The sequence below is a fragment of the Astatotilapia calliptera genome, chromosome 18 (assembly GCF_964374335.1).
Source record: "Astatotilapia calliptera chromosome 18, fAstCal68.1, whole genome shotgun sequence".
Taxonomy (NCBI): domain Eukaryota; kingdom Metazoa; phylum Chordata; class Actinopteri; order Cichliformes; family Cichlidae; genus Astatotilapia; species Astatotilapia calliptera.
This window is the reverse complement of record NC_137439.1, coordinates 26,074,347-26,088,643: the sequence shown is the minus strand read 5'-3', so window position 1 is coordinate 26,088,643 and position 14,297 is coordinate 26,074,347. Positions and strand designations below refer to the sequence as shown.

Below are 14,297 nucleotides of genomic sequence, written 5' to 3'. Positions count from 1 at the left end.
CCAGCACAGACGTTGCACTTGTCTCCATCTCCATCTAGAACACATCTATTCCCTGTTGCTCTCTACTGTGTCACAATGAATTCGTCCTCCTTCTTTAAGGCTCTCATGTTCGGGAACGAGCTAAGGTCAGCCTCAGCGCAGACGCATTTTATTATTCATTACATTGTATTCTTTCCAGCACTGCAGTGTCTGGCCTTGCTGGCGGTACAAGTGGAATCACAGAACAAGTGACCTCTTTTATAATTCACACTCTTAAACGTTTTCTATGTGTTCAAGGTTGATATTATTCATGCAATGTCGAACACGTAATCAAACACAAGACAGTATAAACACAGATATTCAAATTGATATTGATATTCGGACAACATCAGAGTTTTTCTTAAATATTGGGTCCAAATTGCTTAAGTGCAACACGTCACAGTGTGAAAACGATTGTTACAAAAAATCAAGACAAAAATATCACCTCAAGTCAAAACAAACAGAACTAATGAATGATACAAGTGAACGTAATGAACATAATCACAGGTGTCTTTTTCAAGTTTCCTAGTAAATAGTTACAGCAGGATGTTGAACCCAGAGGGGTTTTCTATATCACAGATCAAGCTGATGGCAGTAAGCTGTTATACCGTTACAGGAAGTAGAGCGAGCATGGGAAATGAAACGCGAGCGCCGTTTATAAAAGACGAGGTGGTTCAACGAGTGATGGGTTAAACATTTTTCAGAGAGTTATTTGTGGCCTGCTGCTTTGCACGCCACAGACAGCATGGAGACGCTTCTTCTTCTATTTCCTCAATTCAGCTACATGCCCCCAAAGGAGGAAGCATATTTCAAAATGTTTGGTCCAGTAGGCTTACAGACACCAAAGATGAAGGACGACAGTAGCAGGTTGGTGTGTGATTTTCCGTCATTTTTAAATGTTTACCTGTTTTCTGAAGTTGAATATTTTCAGGGGGCTTTAGCAATTTCTAACAGCTATTACAAGAAATTGGAGCAGTACAACTTTAATCAACCAGAAATAGATTCAGCAAGCGTTTTTGTACAAAGAAGAAATATTTTAATCTGTAATATTCACGACATGTCTCCGTACCTTGTAGATTTGCCTTTTCTGTGCTGCTCAAAGCTGCTATAGCTGACACCATATAAGGCTGTTGAACTTAAAAGCTGCCGTCTTCCCTCATAAGGGTCTCCACGCTTTTCTTAAAAAACACGTCAGCTTATGTGACTGAACTTGCAATCTGTACTATGCTGCAGAGCTGTTGTGCAATTCATATTGTGCCATGAAAGCCACTTCAGAAAGTGTGCCTTTAAGGAGAAAAGTTTGCTGCAATTGTAAGTGCACCTTCTGGTCTTTTATATTTGTTCTCCCTTGTTTGCAGGCAGAAAGACAAAGAGAGGAAGAGTCGGCTTAGCCTTTTTCTCACCAAGTCAGGCTCTCACGAAAACGTCAGTCCCAGTAAAAAGACAGCTACGACACCCAGCAAGTGAGAAAGAAAAAAAAATCCATTAACTTCTCATGCAGGCCGTGGTATTTTGCACAAGCGTTATCCCTTTTTAACCTCAGATTTCTGTACCCTCCATGACTCATTACACACTCACAGATACATGACATCTAGTACGTCTCTGTGAGAATCCAAGACATTTTTTTTTTTTGCTGCATCATTAGAGGAGAGCTGACCGCATCTCTGATTTGTTTCACAGCATCTCAACGGAGGCAGCTTTGCAATGGAGCGACTCCTTTGAAGAACTACTAAAGCACTCAGGTCAGATTAATGCATGAAACTTTTCAAAAATGTTGTGTCGAATTGCCGTCTAAAACCGTTTCTTGTGCTGTCAAACGCTTTGCTTCATTTGAATTGTAAACTGTAACACAGTGTTCGAAGCGCTAAATAGTTAATGGGGAGTGCTGTGAGAGTTTCACTACATCTTTTAATGTTTGTTAACACAGATAGTAATACAGAAACTGTGCAACTTCCTCCCCTCGTCACAGATGCCGCACAGAAACACTGTGACCTGCTGTCGTTTTGGCACGGTTAACAGATCCATGTAATAACATCCACACTTTTGAGCACACTCACACATATTATGGTTAAGCTGTTTCGGGATAGTTAAACTGACTATAGAGCTGAGACTCATAGATTATGAAGTTTTGGCAGGTTTCCACAACACACTGAAATGTGGAAGCTACATGTCCTTAAACAGCTGTAGTTACAGGAGCGTGACTAACAGTGTTTCTCTGTTTCTCTGTTTCTGTTTCTTTACATCAGATGGGGTGGAAACCTTCTCTCAGTTCCTCAGGACAGAGTTCAGTGAAGAAAACATTGAGTTCTGGTTGGCCTGTGAAGAATACAAGACCACTGATTCTGAGACAAAGCTGCTGTCCAAAGCCAAATATATTTATACAATTTTTATTGAATCCGATGCCCCTAAAGAGGTATGACATATGCCTTTTTTTACATCACAAACGGCATGGATGTTGTGTTGCTAAGCTGGGCTTCAAAAGCTTAACCCCCCCTGGAGTGCAGTTTACCGTTTTTCTTGGCTTATTTGTCAGTGAGGGCTGTTGACAACTTGAAATATTTATATTATCGTAATAAAAAAATAACAGTAGGCGAATTCTAAAGTGCTGTGTAGACAGGAGCCCGCAGCAACTTGACCTTTGCGAACAATCATTAGGAGCAGCAGCTCGTCGAGGTCATGTGTTTAGCGCTTACACGGCTGCAAAGCAGGTTGAGTTATTTCTGTGCGAGACAGTTGTGGTTTAAAAGGTTTCCACTCACTTTGCAAAGATGATGCGACCACCATCTGATATGCTTTCAGGGCCCATAGCATATTTGACCGTTAAAGAGTTCTGCGTCTGGTTTGAGGTTTTCACATTCCTCTGCAAGAGTGGAGAGAGCATCTCCCACACACTTTCAGTCTAAGATGAGTGCATATGTAAATCTGAAAGAGGGTTTTCAGAGCAGCGCTGCAGTGGCATTATTGCACACAAGTACACAGCTCGAGCGATTTGAAGGGAGAAACAAATGTAAATGAATGCAACCTTCAATACTGATGGTAGACGATAGCGTAGTTTCACACGCATGCATATTTATTTTGAAAGCTGCTGGTAGTTTTTCAAAGGAAAGTATCTTAAGAATATTTCAGTCTATAAAGGGCATAAATATGGTTTTGCCGCCAGTAATTAAACATTAAAAAGCCAGTCACGAGAGTAGGAGGCAGAAAATTAACCTCTATCTGTGATGATATCTAAGAAACTGATGTGTGTCAGTGACTGTTTAAACTCAGATTATCTAGAGTTGAAATATAGTGTCAACAAAAACACGCACGGGGAAAGAAAACTCACGCTCTGAGCGCAGTTATGAGTAACTCACATTTTGGCTTTGGAAAGCGATCCATTAATGTCAAGGTGAGGTTTGACATTCTTAACCTTTTTTAAAAGATCCTCTAAAGCAGGCACAGCAGAATTATTTTCTCTTAAGAAGAGCATCTTGACATTCTGAAATTGACTTTTATTTGGTGTCGCGTGTGTGTGTAACCTTCTGAAACATCGAGATGTGGAGTTTCTCCATTGTTGTAAACGACTCCACGCAGCGCTCACTGCGGGTTTCGGGGTTTCCCCTCTCTTATCAGTAACTTGCATATCTACTCAGGCCTTTGTCTAACCCACTGTCTGCCCCTGCTGCAAACCTACGCAAAAATCCCAAACTCGGGTTGAAATGTACGTGGGCAAGTGTAGAGTTAACATGTGTCCCTATTTTTCATTCAGATCAACATTGACTATCACACCAAGACGGCCATCCAGAACAACATGGCAAAGCCCACAAAGAGCTGTTTTGAAGCAGCTCAGATAAAAGTCTACAGCCTGATGAAAAAGGACTCCTACCCCAGGTTCCTGCAATCTGACATTTATCTGCGACTCACCAGGAGGAAAGGGCCCGGAGCCACCATGTTTCGCAGAAGGTCACGCTCCTGTGTATTCAACGACAGAGGGGAGGCCACGACCGAACCCTCAGCCTGGTAGCTTGGAGGAGCAGTAGCTCACTCTGTGCGATGGATTAATTATTATATTGCAGCACAACTGCTGAAATATAAAGTGTGGTGCGGAAGTTTATTATTTTCCACAGGTTTGCTTCTGCAGAGTGCATTATTTTTTTATAACCACCGTTGCCACAGTGGATTACTCCACATGCACAGCACTGTGACAGCATGCCAGCAATAGTAATCTAAATAACATTTTGGGAAGTACATTTGTTTGCTTTCTTGAATGCACAGACTGCTACAAATCTTAAACGCGTGTGCGGTAAATGCGTGGCTACAGCTAGAAGCTGGCTAGTTTAGCTTAGCATAAAGGCCGTTAACAGGAGATTATAGGCACAGAAGCTCTGTTTCAGAGTCACAAAATTCAAGCGCAGTTCCTCTAAAGCTAATTTTGAAAGCTTTAAGCTTTATATGTTAACAGTTCATTCTGTGGAGAGAAAAAACGATAGTATTTAAAGAAGTTTCACTTCATTCTGAGTCTTTGTGATGGGATACGCTAACGGGCTGCGGGCGGTAGCTTTATGTCATGCAGATAGGAGAGTTCACAGGATTAACCTTCAGCTACAAGAATAATCTCAAAGGTTACGTCACAGCCATGTGGTTATCTGAAAATAATGGACGCCCCCTGGTCAATCAGAATTGAATATTCTCAGTGGCCATTGTATGAAACCAGGTTACTCCGCAGCATCTGTGGATTGATCTATTATCCATTCTTTTCCTCAGAGGCGCTTTACTTGTGGATTCAATCTTTATTGATGATTTTTAGATATATTTTTTTTAAATCTCACAAAACTTGAATGACAATGTGATAGCTAGCTGGAGACAGAATCTCAGATGAGACGCCTCCTCCCCACTGACAGTATCCAGCCAGCCGTACAGGCAGCCACACTGAGGCAGCCCTCGTGACTTCAGACTGGGTATACTTCATTTGGTTTGTTTTCCGATCCAACAACAGCACCTTAAAACACCATTAATGCAGTCAATGCAGCATACGAGCCAATTTGAATGTGTCTCATTAAAAGGAATTCATGAATTTATCCTTCTATCGCACTGCCCACCTGTCTCAATACTAACTTGCAGTGACAGCCTGCTGTAAAAGTACAGAAACCTTTTGTTTTTTTACAGATCTCTTATTTCTGCTGTTAATCAAAGACTCATTTTTTTCACACCAAGAAAATGTATCTGTGCTATTTGAATACTAATATTATAAATTATGATTGCCTTTTTTTCCGTTTGCTACCACCTAATAATTTATGTATTATTCATATGTCATCATACGTGTTGACTTGCTGTAAATGATGTGGAGTAACTCAAATAAACACTTTCTTATAAAGCACTTTTAATGAGGCCTTCAGTGGCATTAATTACTCTGAATGACCGCATCTAAATGTGAAAAATCGAGCTGTAGCGTGTGCATATTACACTAGTGGGGGAAATTGTGATCTTGTGTAGCTCCCTATTCCAAATCACTGAAAAATTAATAGTCCGTATCAGGTCCCACCACTCTAGCACGAAATTATTCATGTTACTGTATATGTATGCACAAGCTATACTTCTTGTAAAGACAAATGTGTATTAATTCAGAATTGTTGCCCCTGAACTCTTGAATATGCATGCAGACAGACTACATCTAAGTACTTAAAGCGGTACATACACACATAGTGCTGGTTTAGCTCATTAACACAGATGTCAAGGATTCAAGAATGCTTTAAAGGGATAAAGTCAATCTCAGCCCAAGTACCTGTCACTCTATAAAACCTGTGCAGAATACCTCACATTTCCCATTAATTATGCATCCATCTAGATGGCAGCAGCAGCAGCATGCATACACTGCAGTTCCTGCTGTCTTCTCATACCAATAGTCAAAGAAGGAGTGTGGGGTGTGGGATTTATTGTAATGGTCTTTTAACAAAGGTAGTAGCTCTGCTGCCCTCCCAAATACATCACAGCATAAGATTAGTTGCCCGCTAAGACTTTGCTGGCAGATTCCGTGTTTCTTTCCCCATTGGCATTTAAATTCGAAGCTCTGTCTATGCTAAAAAGCCTCTAAAGTCACCCACAAGTTAAAGATGTATTGTGGAACTGCTGAAGGGAAACAAAAGAGTAAGAAAGCAGTTTGCCTGGAGATATGAGGCTTGTAAAACACAATGAATACCAGTCTAAGAGGAGTTTAAAATGAAAAAGATGTGTTATAAGGTGGCTAACAGTGGATTTTACAGACACTTTCTCCAGTATGTTTTTGTTTTAAAAGATTACTCAATGTAGACCGAAGAGCGTCAGCAGTTTATGTACCTGCCGGGCTCTTGTCTCCTTTTTGAGAACAAGTTTGTCCCGTCTCCGGAGCCTGTGTGGCTCAAATTTAGCAAGAGATTTGCTGACACCCAGGCTCACATATTGAGTTGCGAAATCTTCCCCCGTTAGAAATCCATTTGCACTTGATGTGGTTGACCTGCAAAGATATTGACACACTTCAGTATATTTCACTGCAAACAGAGGGCCATGTCGAGTTTAAAAATCTTGAGGTGAGAGTTTGTATTTTGTATTAAACCTCCACTGAAGTAACAGAAGCAGCGAGGCACCCATTTATGCTGGGAAAAATCAGCACTGCTGATTCTTAAAGTGGCTCCATGTTTATCAGTGGACTGGGGGCAGGTTTCTGGAGGAAGTAGCCTAAATCGTTTTTAGGAATAATGTCAGATTGAAGGCAAAATGAAACATTGAAACACACGTTGTCAAAAAACATGTCAGTTGCATAAGATCTATAGGAGCAGGCTGAAATAAGTAGCAACTGTACGTATAAGTGGGAATGTAACATTTAACAATTAATAAAAGAAAAATACATAACATGTTTCACCAAGGACAAGTCGATGCTCTGTCAAGATTTTTACTGTTGTTTATAGAACAGTTACATTTGAAGGTACATGAGCAAGAAAGAAAGGCAGAAAGCCTGCTGCTGTCTTTTAATATCATGTAAGTCAAAAGTCATCACCTTCAAGAGTTCGAAATCTAATTTAAATCAAGTGCTGATCGCATCTTCGCTCTGCACCAATCTCTACCCCACAGTCTTGAGGAGAACAGACAAACCCCCCGTTCGAGTTCAAATGAATAAAGCAAGCGGAGCGCACAACAAAGGGAGACAGGCTGAATCAGAGCCGTCAGTAATTATACAGGATGGTTGACACAAATGTAAAGATAGGACAACTAGAGTGCCCCCATGTGTATGGTGAAAAAACTGCATCTCTACTTGCTGTGGGAGTAGTGAGACGCTGCATACATTCTAGGCCAATTTATTAGGTACACATTACTACTGGTGGGTCAGGCCCCCTTTTGCTTTTGGAACTGGCTTACTTCTTTGTGACGGAGATTCAACAAGGTGATGGATGTGGTCAGCAATGGTACTCTGTGATGTTTAAAAGATGCTCAGATGGTACTAAGGGACCCAGAGTGTGCTAAGATCTCCTTCATCACCCTCAACCGCTGATACAAAGCAGGATGGATCCATGCTCTCATGTAATTTATGTTAAATTCTGATCCTACCATCTGAATGAAAGACTCACTGGACCAGCAACAGTTTTCCAGTCTCCTGTTGTCCATCTATCCAAACTATAGCCTCTGTTTCCTGTTCTTAGTTGACAGCAGTGGTACCTGTTGCGGTCTTTTGCTGCTGTAGTCCATCTGCTCTTCTGCATATCTTCATTGTAGCCAGTGGTCACTGGGATTAATGTTGCCTTTCTATCAGCTCGAAGCAGTCTGGTCATTCTCCTCTGACATCTGACATCAGCAAGTCATTTTCACAGAAAGAACTACTCCACACTGGCTATTTTCTCATTTTCTATAAACCCTAGAGATGGTTAAGTAGGAAAATCTCAGTAAATTAACAGTTCCCGAAGCATTCACACCAGCCTAGCATCACCTTTTAAGTCTATGTTAACGAGCAGCTGAATAGGTGTGCTTAATAAAACGGCGAGCTGGTGAGCTAGTCAGTATTGCATTATTGATGAACTACCCATTAGTACCTATTAATATCTTAACAATAACATAGGGCACATTGAATTTCTTTCCCGTCGATGCCTTTTATTCAGTCATCTATCCTCTGGGTTAATGCTGCTGTCAAACAGCACCTTTGTATTTACATGGTGATATATTAGATTTATAACTTTGGATTTAGATTTTATTATGTTTTGTTTTATGATATTTTAGTGATTATGGTTATATTCTAACACGGAGTGGAAAAATGTCTTTATTTTATTAAGTTATTTATGTAAAAATTAGACAGAGAACTTCTCTATTGCACCACTGCATTTTCCTTTTCAAATATAAACTTCAATTTAAAAAGACTTTTCATGTTTTAATGGATACCATTTCTCAAAGAGTTTTACTGCAGAAATGAATAGTCCACAGTTCCACTGGCTCAGGATGAAATGTACCTGTTTTCCTAAAGGATGGTACCAATCTAACTCTTCGTCCCATTGCTTCAGTTTGCATGTTTTCCTCCATCTGTTCTAGTATCTGTATCTCTGTTTTGAAAAAAGATTTGTTTTGTTAAATATAATTGCAATTTTTGTGTGGTCCATACTTATAACATATGAATATTCCAATTTAAAATCCTGGTTTTCACCTTCGGGGCTCTGTATGGTAATCACCTGCCTGCTTCACAGGGTTAGGGTCTTGCAGCCTGTGCTTGTTATCATCTCAAAATCCAGACTAAAAGCTAAAGTAATGAAGTCTTCGCAGCTCTAAGGACTCGTGAATGTGAAAACTTGTCTTGTTAAACCAGCATTTTTGTAGCTTTTTACTTTGTTTCTGTCTTATTTCAGTTGTTTTTTTTTTTTCCTTTTGATGTCCTGGTGTTTTTTTTCTGACATACAGCATTTTGTGATTTATGTCTTGGAAAATGCTCAATGAATATAATTTACTTACTTCCTTAGTTACATGTAAATACTGCAATGTAATACGTCAGCCTTTTTTTTAACTGTTTCCTTGCTTCGCTCCTTCCTTCTTTGATATGTTTTCTTTGCAGCATGTAAGGAGTTTTAAAACATCTCACATTTTGCTTTTTGACTTAATTAATAAAATACAATTTCAACAAAGGAATTGTTCTTTGTAACTTCTCCACAGCGTTATTTCTGGCCGCATTTTGGACCTTTTTTTTTTTTTTATCCTTTCTGTGTCTGGTAATTATTTATCAGTAACTAAATCACTGTAGCTCACGGCAATTGAAATGGCTTTTCAGCACAAGTGGCCAACTTTTTAAAAAATCTCATCAACACAAGAGGGTGTTTTTTTAGCATATTGTAACAAATGCGTTCTCTTTTACTAAAAGAGCCTTTTTAGGCTTGCGTTGAGCCCTTTTATTCTTGGATTCTCTTAACTTTTCAGAACTAGAAAAAACATCCTGGATGCAGTGAATGCGCAATGAGAGCACACCTCAGTATAGTCCACACGTCTTTCAGGCCATGGGCTCTTTTGAAAAACAAATTCCTCAACCTGGTGTGTCTACACACATGCAAATAAGGGCAGCCTGGGTGTTTTCCATCACCTGTGTGATCACCTTGTCATTTACATTCTTGGTTTGTTTCGGCCCATCACATTTGAGCCAGTGGTCAACAAGGTCAGCAGGCTAAAGCATTCTAGAAATACTTATGATGACATCTATATGTATGACTTGTATGCAAGCAACAAAGTCAAATGAGAAGAGGACTCCTCCATATATAGCTCCTGGTCCGTCATGCTGTTCTTTGATGCATTAGAAAGTGAGAATGACCGCCCTGGGGTTGATGGGTTTGAACACACAGCAAAATACATTCATACAGCTGCCAAATGCTATTATTTACATTAAGTGAGATGCATCATGGAAATGTAAAATATGAAAAACATTCTCCCTCAAACAACAAAGTAGATATTAAATGAAAAGCTTAAACATTCTATTTGTGAAAGACGAAAAGTATGTAATGGACCTAATGTGAAAACAAACCTCTTGGGGTAGTTTATCACACTGTTAATGTGTGAGGGTGAAAAACTAAATAGAATTGTTTGCACCCGATTTGTTAATTGGTTGTTTTTTAAGACTTCTCCAAGTTTTAGAGCTAGAAACGTCAATGCAAACTTGCACACACGGTTGACCAAATTAGCTACATCCCCCCAAAAATGTGTCTAAAATACGACACTGTTTGCAGTGTGTAAGTCAATATTTTGTATAGCCGTCTTTATTCTTCAACACAGCCTCTTCTTTGGATGTTGGCAGGATGTGGGGCTCGTGTTCCAGATGAGATAGAAGACAACGTTCTTTTAAACCGTGTTAAAAGTCATTGTGGTTTTGATTTGACGTATGTATATATTCTGTCGGTGACGTATGAAGGGGCGTCATTAATTCAAACCCTGATGCTATAAAAATCTGTGTATGCTTTGATTAAGTCGAAGATTAATTCCTGTCTGCGTACAGAGTGGTCTTCCCACGCGTGTATTCATTAAAATCAATTGTTTGACCAAGATCTTCTGGACCAATGGTTGTTTGTACTCTCCTTCCTCAATATTTGAACCTTAACACTGTCTTTTGTATTCTTCCCTGTTAATGTGATCCCACATTGCTTCAATAATATTGAGGTTCGGGCTCTGGGGAGGCAAATCCATGACTGTTAGTGTTCCACTGTTTTTCTATCCTGTTATGCTTTTTCTGCATATACTGTGTTTGTCATGTCATTGTCATGCTGACAAATGAAGCTTTTCAATCAGTTGCTTTCCAGATGCTATTTTTGTGTTAATAATTTCAATTTTGACAAGCTCTCCAGCACTCCTGGCTAAAATGCAGCCCTAAACCATGAGACAACCTCTGCCACATTTTACAGATGGCTGTAGACATCCCCAAGAGTTGGGAGTTTGCCTTGTAATCAGAAGGTTGCCAGTTCGAGCCCCAGCTCGGACAGTCTCGGTCGTTGTGTCCTTGGGCAAGACACTTTACCCGTTGCCTACTGGTGGTGGTCAGAGGGCCCGGCGGCGCCAGTGTCCAGCAGCCTCGCCTCTGTCAGTGCGCCCCAGGGTGGCTGTGGCTACAATGTAGCTTGCTGTCACCTGTGTGTGAATGTGTGTGTGAGTGGGTGGATGACTGGATGTGTAAAGCGCTTTGGGGTCTTTAGGGACTAGTAAAGCGCTATACAAATACAGGCCATTTACCACCATTGTATCTCTCTCCTGACCTCCTCTGTCACCAATGATGACAGTTTAACCAAAATTTTCAGTTTTGGATTTACCACTAAATTTTCAGTGCAGGTCTTGTGTGATCGTTAAAAATGGCTTCTTGACAGCCACCCTTACACTTAGACCTTTCTGATGAGGTTTCAGTGAACAGCAAATGAATCAACTGAAAGGCCAGATGACTCTCTTGGGTCCTTTGTCAGGTCTTTATTGGATTGTTTTCCTATTTCTTAAGGACACAGCTCTCAGATACTTTTCATCTGCCACCTCTTCTTTTGTCCTCTACTTGTCCATTTTCCTCAGATTTTTAAGTAAACACTGCACACCATGCTCAGATAGGCCACTTTTTGGTTAATAGCTCTTTGGGAATCATTTTTTTATTGCAAAAATACTATTTTATTGCTGTAAACTGTGTTATCTTTGGCATTTTTTCACAGAAAGTAATGAAAACAAACTGTGTATTTTGGCTCTTTGCTAAATATGATAAGTTATGTTATGTAATATGTTAAGTACCTCTTTCATGGTTGAATGATTCATAAGTCAGTGTTATGTACTGTAAAAAAAAAAACAAAAAACAAACAAGCAATGAAAAAAATCCTCTGAAAATTATCAGGTAAAAGGAGTGAATTGAAATATCCAAAGAAAAATTTAAAAGGCCCATCATAAAGCCTGGAAATGTATTTCTCGGACTGCATTGGGAAAATCACGCGGGACTCTGGCTTCTTGGAAGCATAATATGAAGAAATGAGGGGTAGCTCAAGACTTTTGCACAACACAATATAGTAATGGTTACACAGCATCTGCCCAACACCAGCATGTTAGCGTTCCCACTGTTGGCATTCCAGGCTAGCATTAGCATTTAGATTGAGACTTTAATTTTCTGTCAGCACAGATTGGCTCTTGCGGTAGACTAATCTAAGAACATAAAACATTTCTATCACAACACTTGAAGGCATACCAATAAATCAGAGCTGACTTGTGCTATTGTCACATAACACTGCTAATATGCAAATGGGAGGATGACGAGGCTTCTCCTTAACAGCAGATTTGTTTATGGATATTTGCATATGGCCAGGATCTTCCAGAGCTTCCTGATCACCGATCATTAGTTTAGTTAAATCATATTCTAAATCTCGCATGTTGTGCTTTGCCACAGCAGGCCCTGTATCCTATATTCTTAATTAGGCTCATTTTTGTTTTTTTGTTTTTTTTTGTAAAGAAAAGAAAAGAAAAGAAAAACAACTTGATTGCAGTTCTTACTAAGCAGCAAATAAATGACTGTAAGAAATTCATGTGCTGGAATTATTTATTTATTCAGCCTTGGTGTGATGCAAGTATCTCCCATGTCTAGGTTAATGTTGGTCAACAGTTAGTAGAATTGAAATCACAGTCAAGCTCTCTCTTCCTCAAGGTACCGCAGACATGGACGGATGCCCTGTCTCTCCCAACAATAACACTTTGCATACAGATTTCCATATATTCCACTCGTGCTGGGCGTGGGTCATTTAGATTTGTTCACTCACTCGACTCTCTCATTTCCAAACAATCACAACCCCATCTTCAGTCTGGCAGGATCTTATCTCTGTCTCCCTTTGTAGAGGACGAGGAGATGGCGATAAAGTGAGTTACTGCATATTTGATTATTCGGCCTTTACCATTTTCAGCAGGAAACAACTTACAGCAGCCATGTGGAAAATGCCAAAAGGCTTTCCATTCACTGCAAGTCTAACTTTGGACTGTGTCTATTTCTGAAGGGGTCTTGTATTGATAAGAGGTTGCTCTCAGGTGCTTGATGCATTTAACAAATCTTTGAGATGTCTTAAAAAGACCCTTTGCAGGTACGGTTTGCAGGCGGGGTGTTGTAATGTGGGGGGTCACAGACATTTGGGCTAGTGATAGATCTTAATGCTCTTTTCAAGGGTAGATTCTGTTGCTTTCCCACGGATCCACTTGGGGATGTTGAGACTTGGAGTGAGTCTGTGGACAAAGTCCTCAGCTGTAAAGGTGAGAGTCTCTTCTGATTCTGTATGATATATATTTGCTTGCATGTGCATGGTTTCCACTCGCTTACTCTGGTCTGTGACTTTTAGCCGGGCAGATAGCTTTCCGGGAGTTCCTGAAGTCAGAGTACAGCGAGGAGAATATACTGTTTTGGCTCGACTGCGAGGAGTACAAAAAGATTAAGACAGTCCCAGAGATGATCTCCTCCGCCAACCGGATCTACTCTGAGTTTGTCCAAACAGAAGCACCAAGACAGGTAAATAATCTGAGCATATAAAACAGGATTTTGCTGGAATTAAATTTTCATATTAATTTTTTAGCAGTTAGTAGATCTATAGTCGCATAGCATCTGCAATAAAACTGTGCATTTCATGGTGGTAAAATTGCAGAAATGTAAGCAGATTTCTGTGCAGACAGACAGCAGGTGATGATGGAAGGAACAGCTGTAATGTAGTTTTTGTATGACATTGCTTGATTCCAGATCAACATAGACTGCAGTACAAGAGAAAGCATTACAAATAACATCTCCAAGCCGACCCTGACTTCGTTTGATACAGCTCAGAAGCACATTTACAGTCTGTTGGCCAGGGATTGCTACCCGCGGTTCCTAAAATCTGACATCTATCAGGGACTCCTGAGGAGAAACGATTCAAGGTGACTGTATTAAAAATTACGGCCTCTCAGGCCGAGGCTCATGATGTCTTCAGCTCAATTCTGATCTGCTGTAGCACTCTTTGATTTCAGCGTGGATAACAGGTTTATCCTATACAATCCAGATCCTTAGTCTAGTGGAGGTGGGGGGTTTTCTTAGTCTGTGTGATTTAGTAGCTTAAGTTGAATTTACAGCTTGTATTATACTTTATCCCTTAATTAAGTAAAAAAAAAAGTGCCTATAAGTCTTTTCTTTTGTTTTCTCCCCTCCCACATACAGTTAATAATGAAGATAATTCCTTTATTGTAAAGTATTATCAACGCTTTATATAACACTTCGTGCAAATATAAACTGTCTTACGCTCTGAGAACTTCCACTTTCTTATGCGAATAAATATTGTTACATTTCTGCCTCA

General features: G+C 40.0%; 2 protein-coding genes across 3 annotated transcripts; both read left to right on the top strand.

The window, feature by feature from the left end:
• The first annotated feature begins 678 nt into the window (after positions 1–678).
• On the top strand, positions 679–4,121 carry rgs18 (regulator of G protein signaling 18). Its single transcript, XM_026149825.2, has 5 exons — positions 679–885; positions 1,377–1,481; positions 1,699–1,760; positions 2,265–2,431; positions 3,767–4,121. Exons 1-5 carry the CDS (start codon positions 764–766, stop codon positions 4,019–4,021), a joined length of 711 nt encoding a protein of 236 aa, XP_026005610.1. The 5' UTR covers positions 679–763; the 3' UTR covers positions 4,022–4,121.
• An 8,617-nt stretch (positions 4,122–12,738) lies between these two features.
• Positions 12,739–14,297, top strand: rgs1 (regulator of G protein signaling 1). Of its 2 annotated transcripts, XM_026149839.2 has the most exons (5): positions 12,753–12,849; positions 12,984–13,067; positions 13,154–13,233; positions 13,320–13,486; positions 13,712–14,297. In XM_026149839.2, exons 1-5 carry the CDS (start codon positions 12,839–12,841, stop codon positions 13,886–13,888), a joined length of 519 nt encoding a protein of 172 aa, XP_026005624.2. In that variant the 5' UTR covers positions 12,753–12,838; the 3' UTR covers positions 13,889–14,297. The 2 variants fall into 2 exon arrangements, with proteins under 2 accessions (XP_026005625.1, XP_026005624.2); XM_026149840.2 differs by lacking the exon at positions 12,984–13,067 and having other exon boundaries at positions 12,739–12,849.

Excerpts from the sequence above, each read along its gene's own strand:
- rgs18 (XM_026149825.2), top strand. The coding sequence starts at position 764 with ATGGAGACGCTTCTTCTTCTATTTCCTCAATTCAGCTACATGCCCCCA. Across the intron at positions 886-1,376 it reads ATGAAGGACGACAGTAGCAG|GCAGAAAGACAAAGAGAGGA; the intron begins GTTGGTGTGTGA and ends CCTTGTTTGCAG. Across the intron at positions 1,482-1,698 it reads ACAGCTACGACACCCAGCAA|CATCTCAACGGAGGCAGCTT; the intron begins GTGAGAAAGAAA and ends TTTGTTTCACAG.
- rgs1 (XM_026149839.2), top strand. Across the intron at positions 13,068-13,153 it reads CTTAAAAAGACCCTTTGCAG|ATTCTGTTGCTTTCCCACGG; the intron begins GTACGGTTTGCA and ends TTTCAAGGGTAG. Across the intron at positions 13,487-13,711 it reads AAACAGAAGCACCAAGACAG|ATCAACATAGACTGCAGTAC; the intron begins GTAAATAATCTG and ends GCTTGATTCCAG.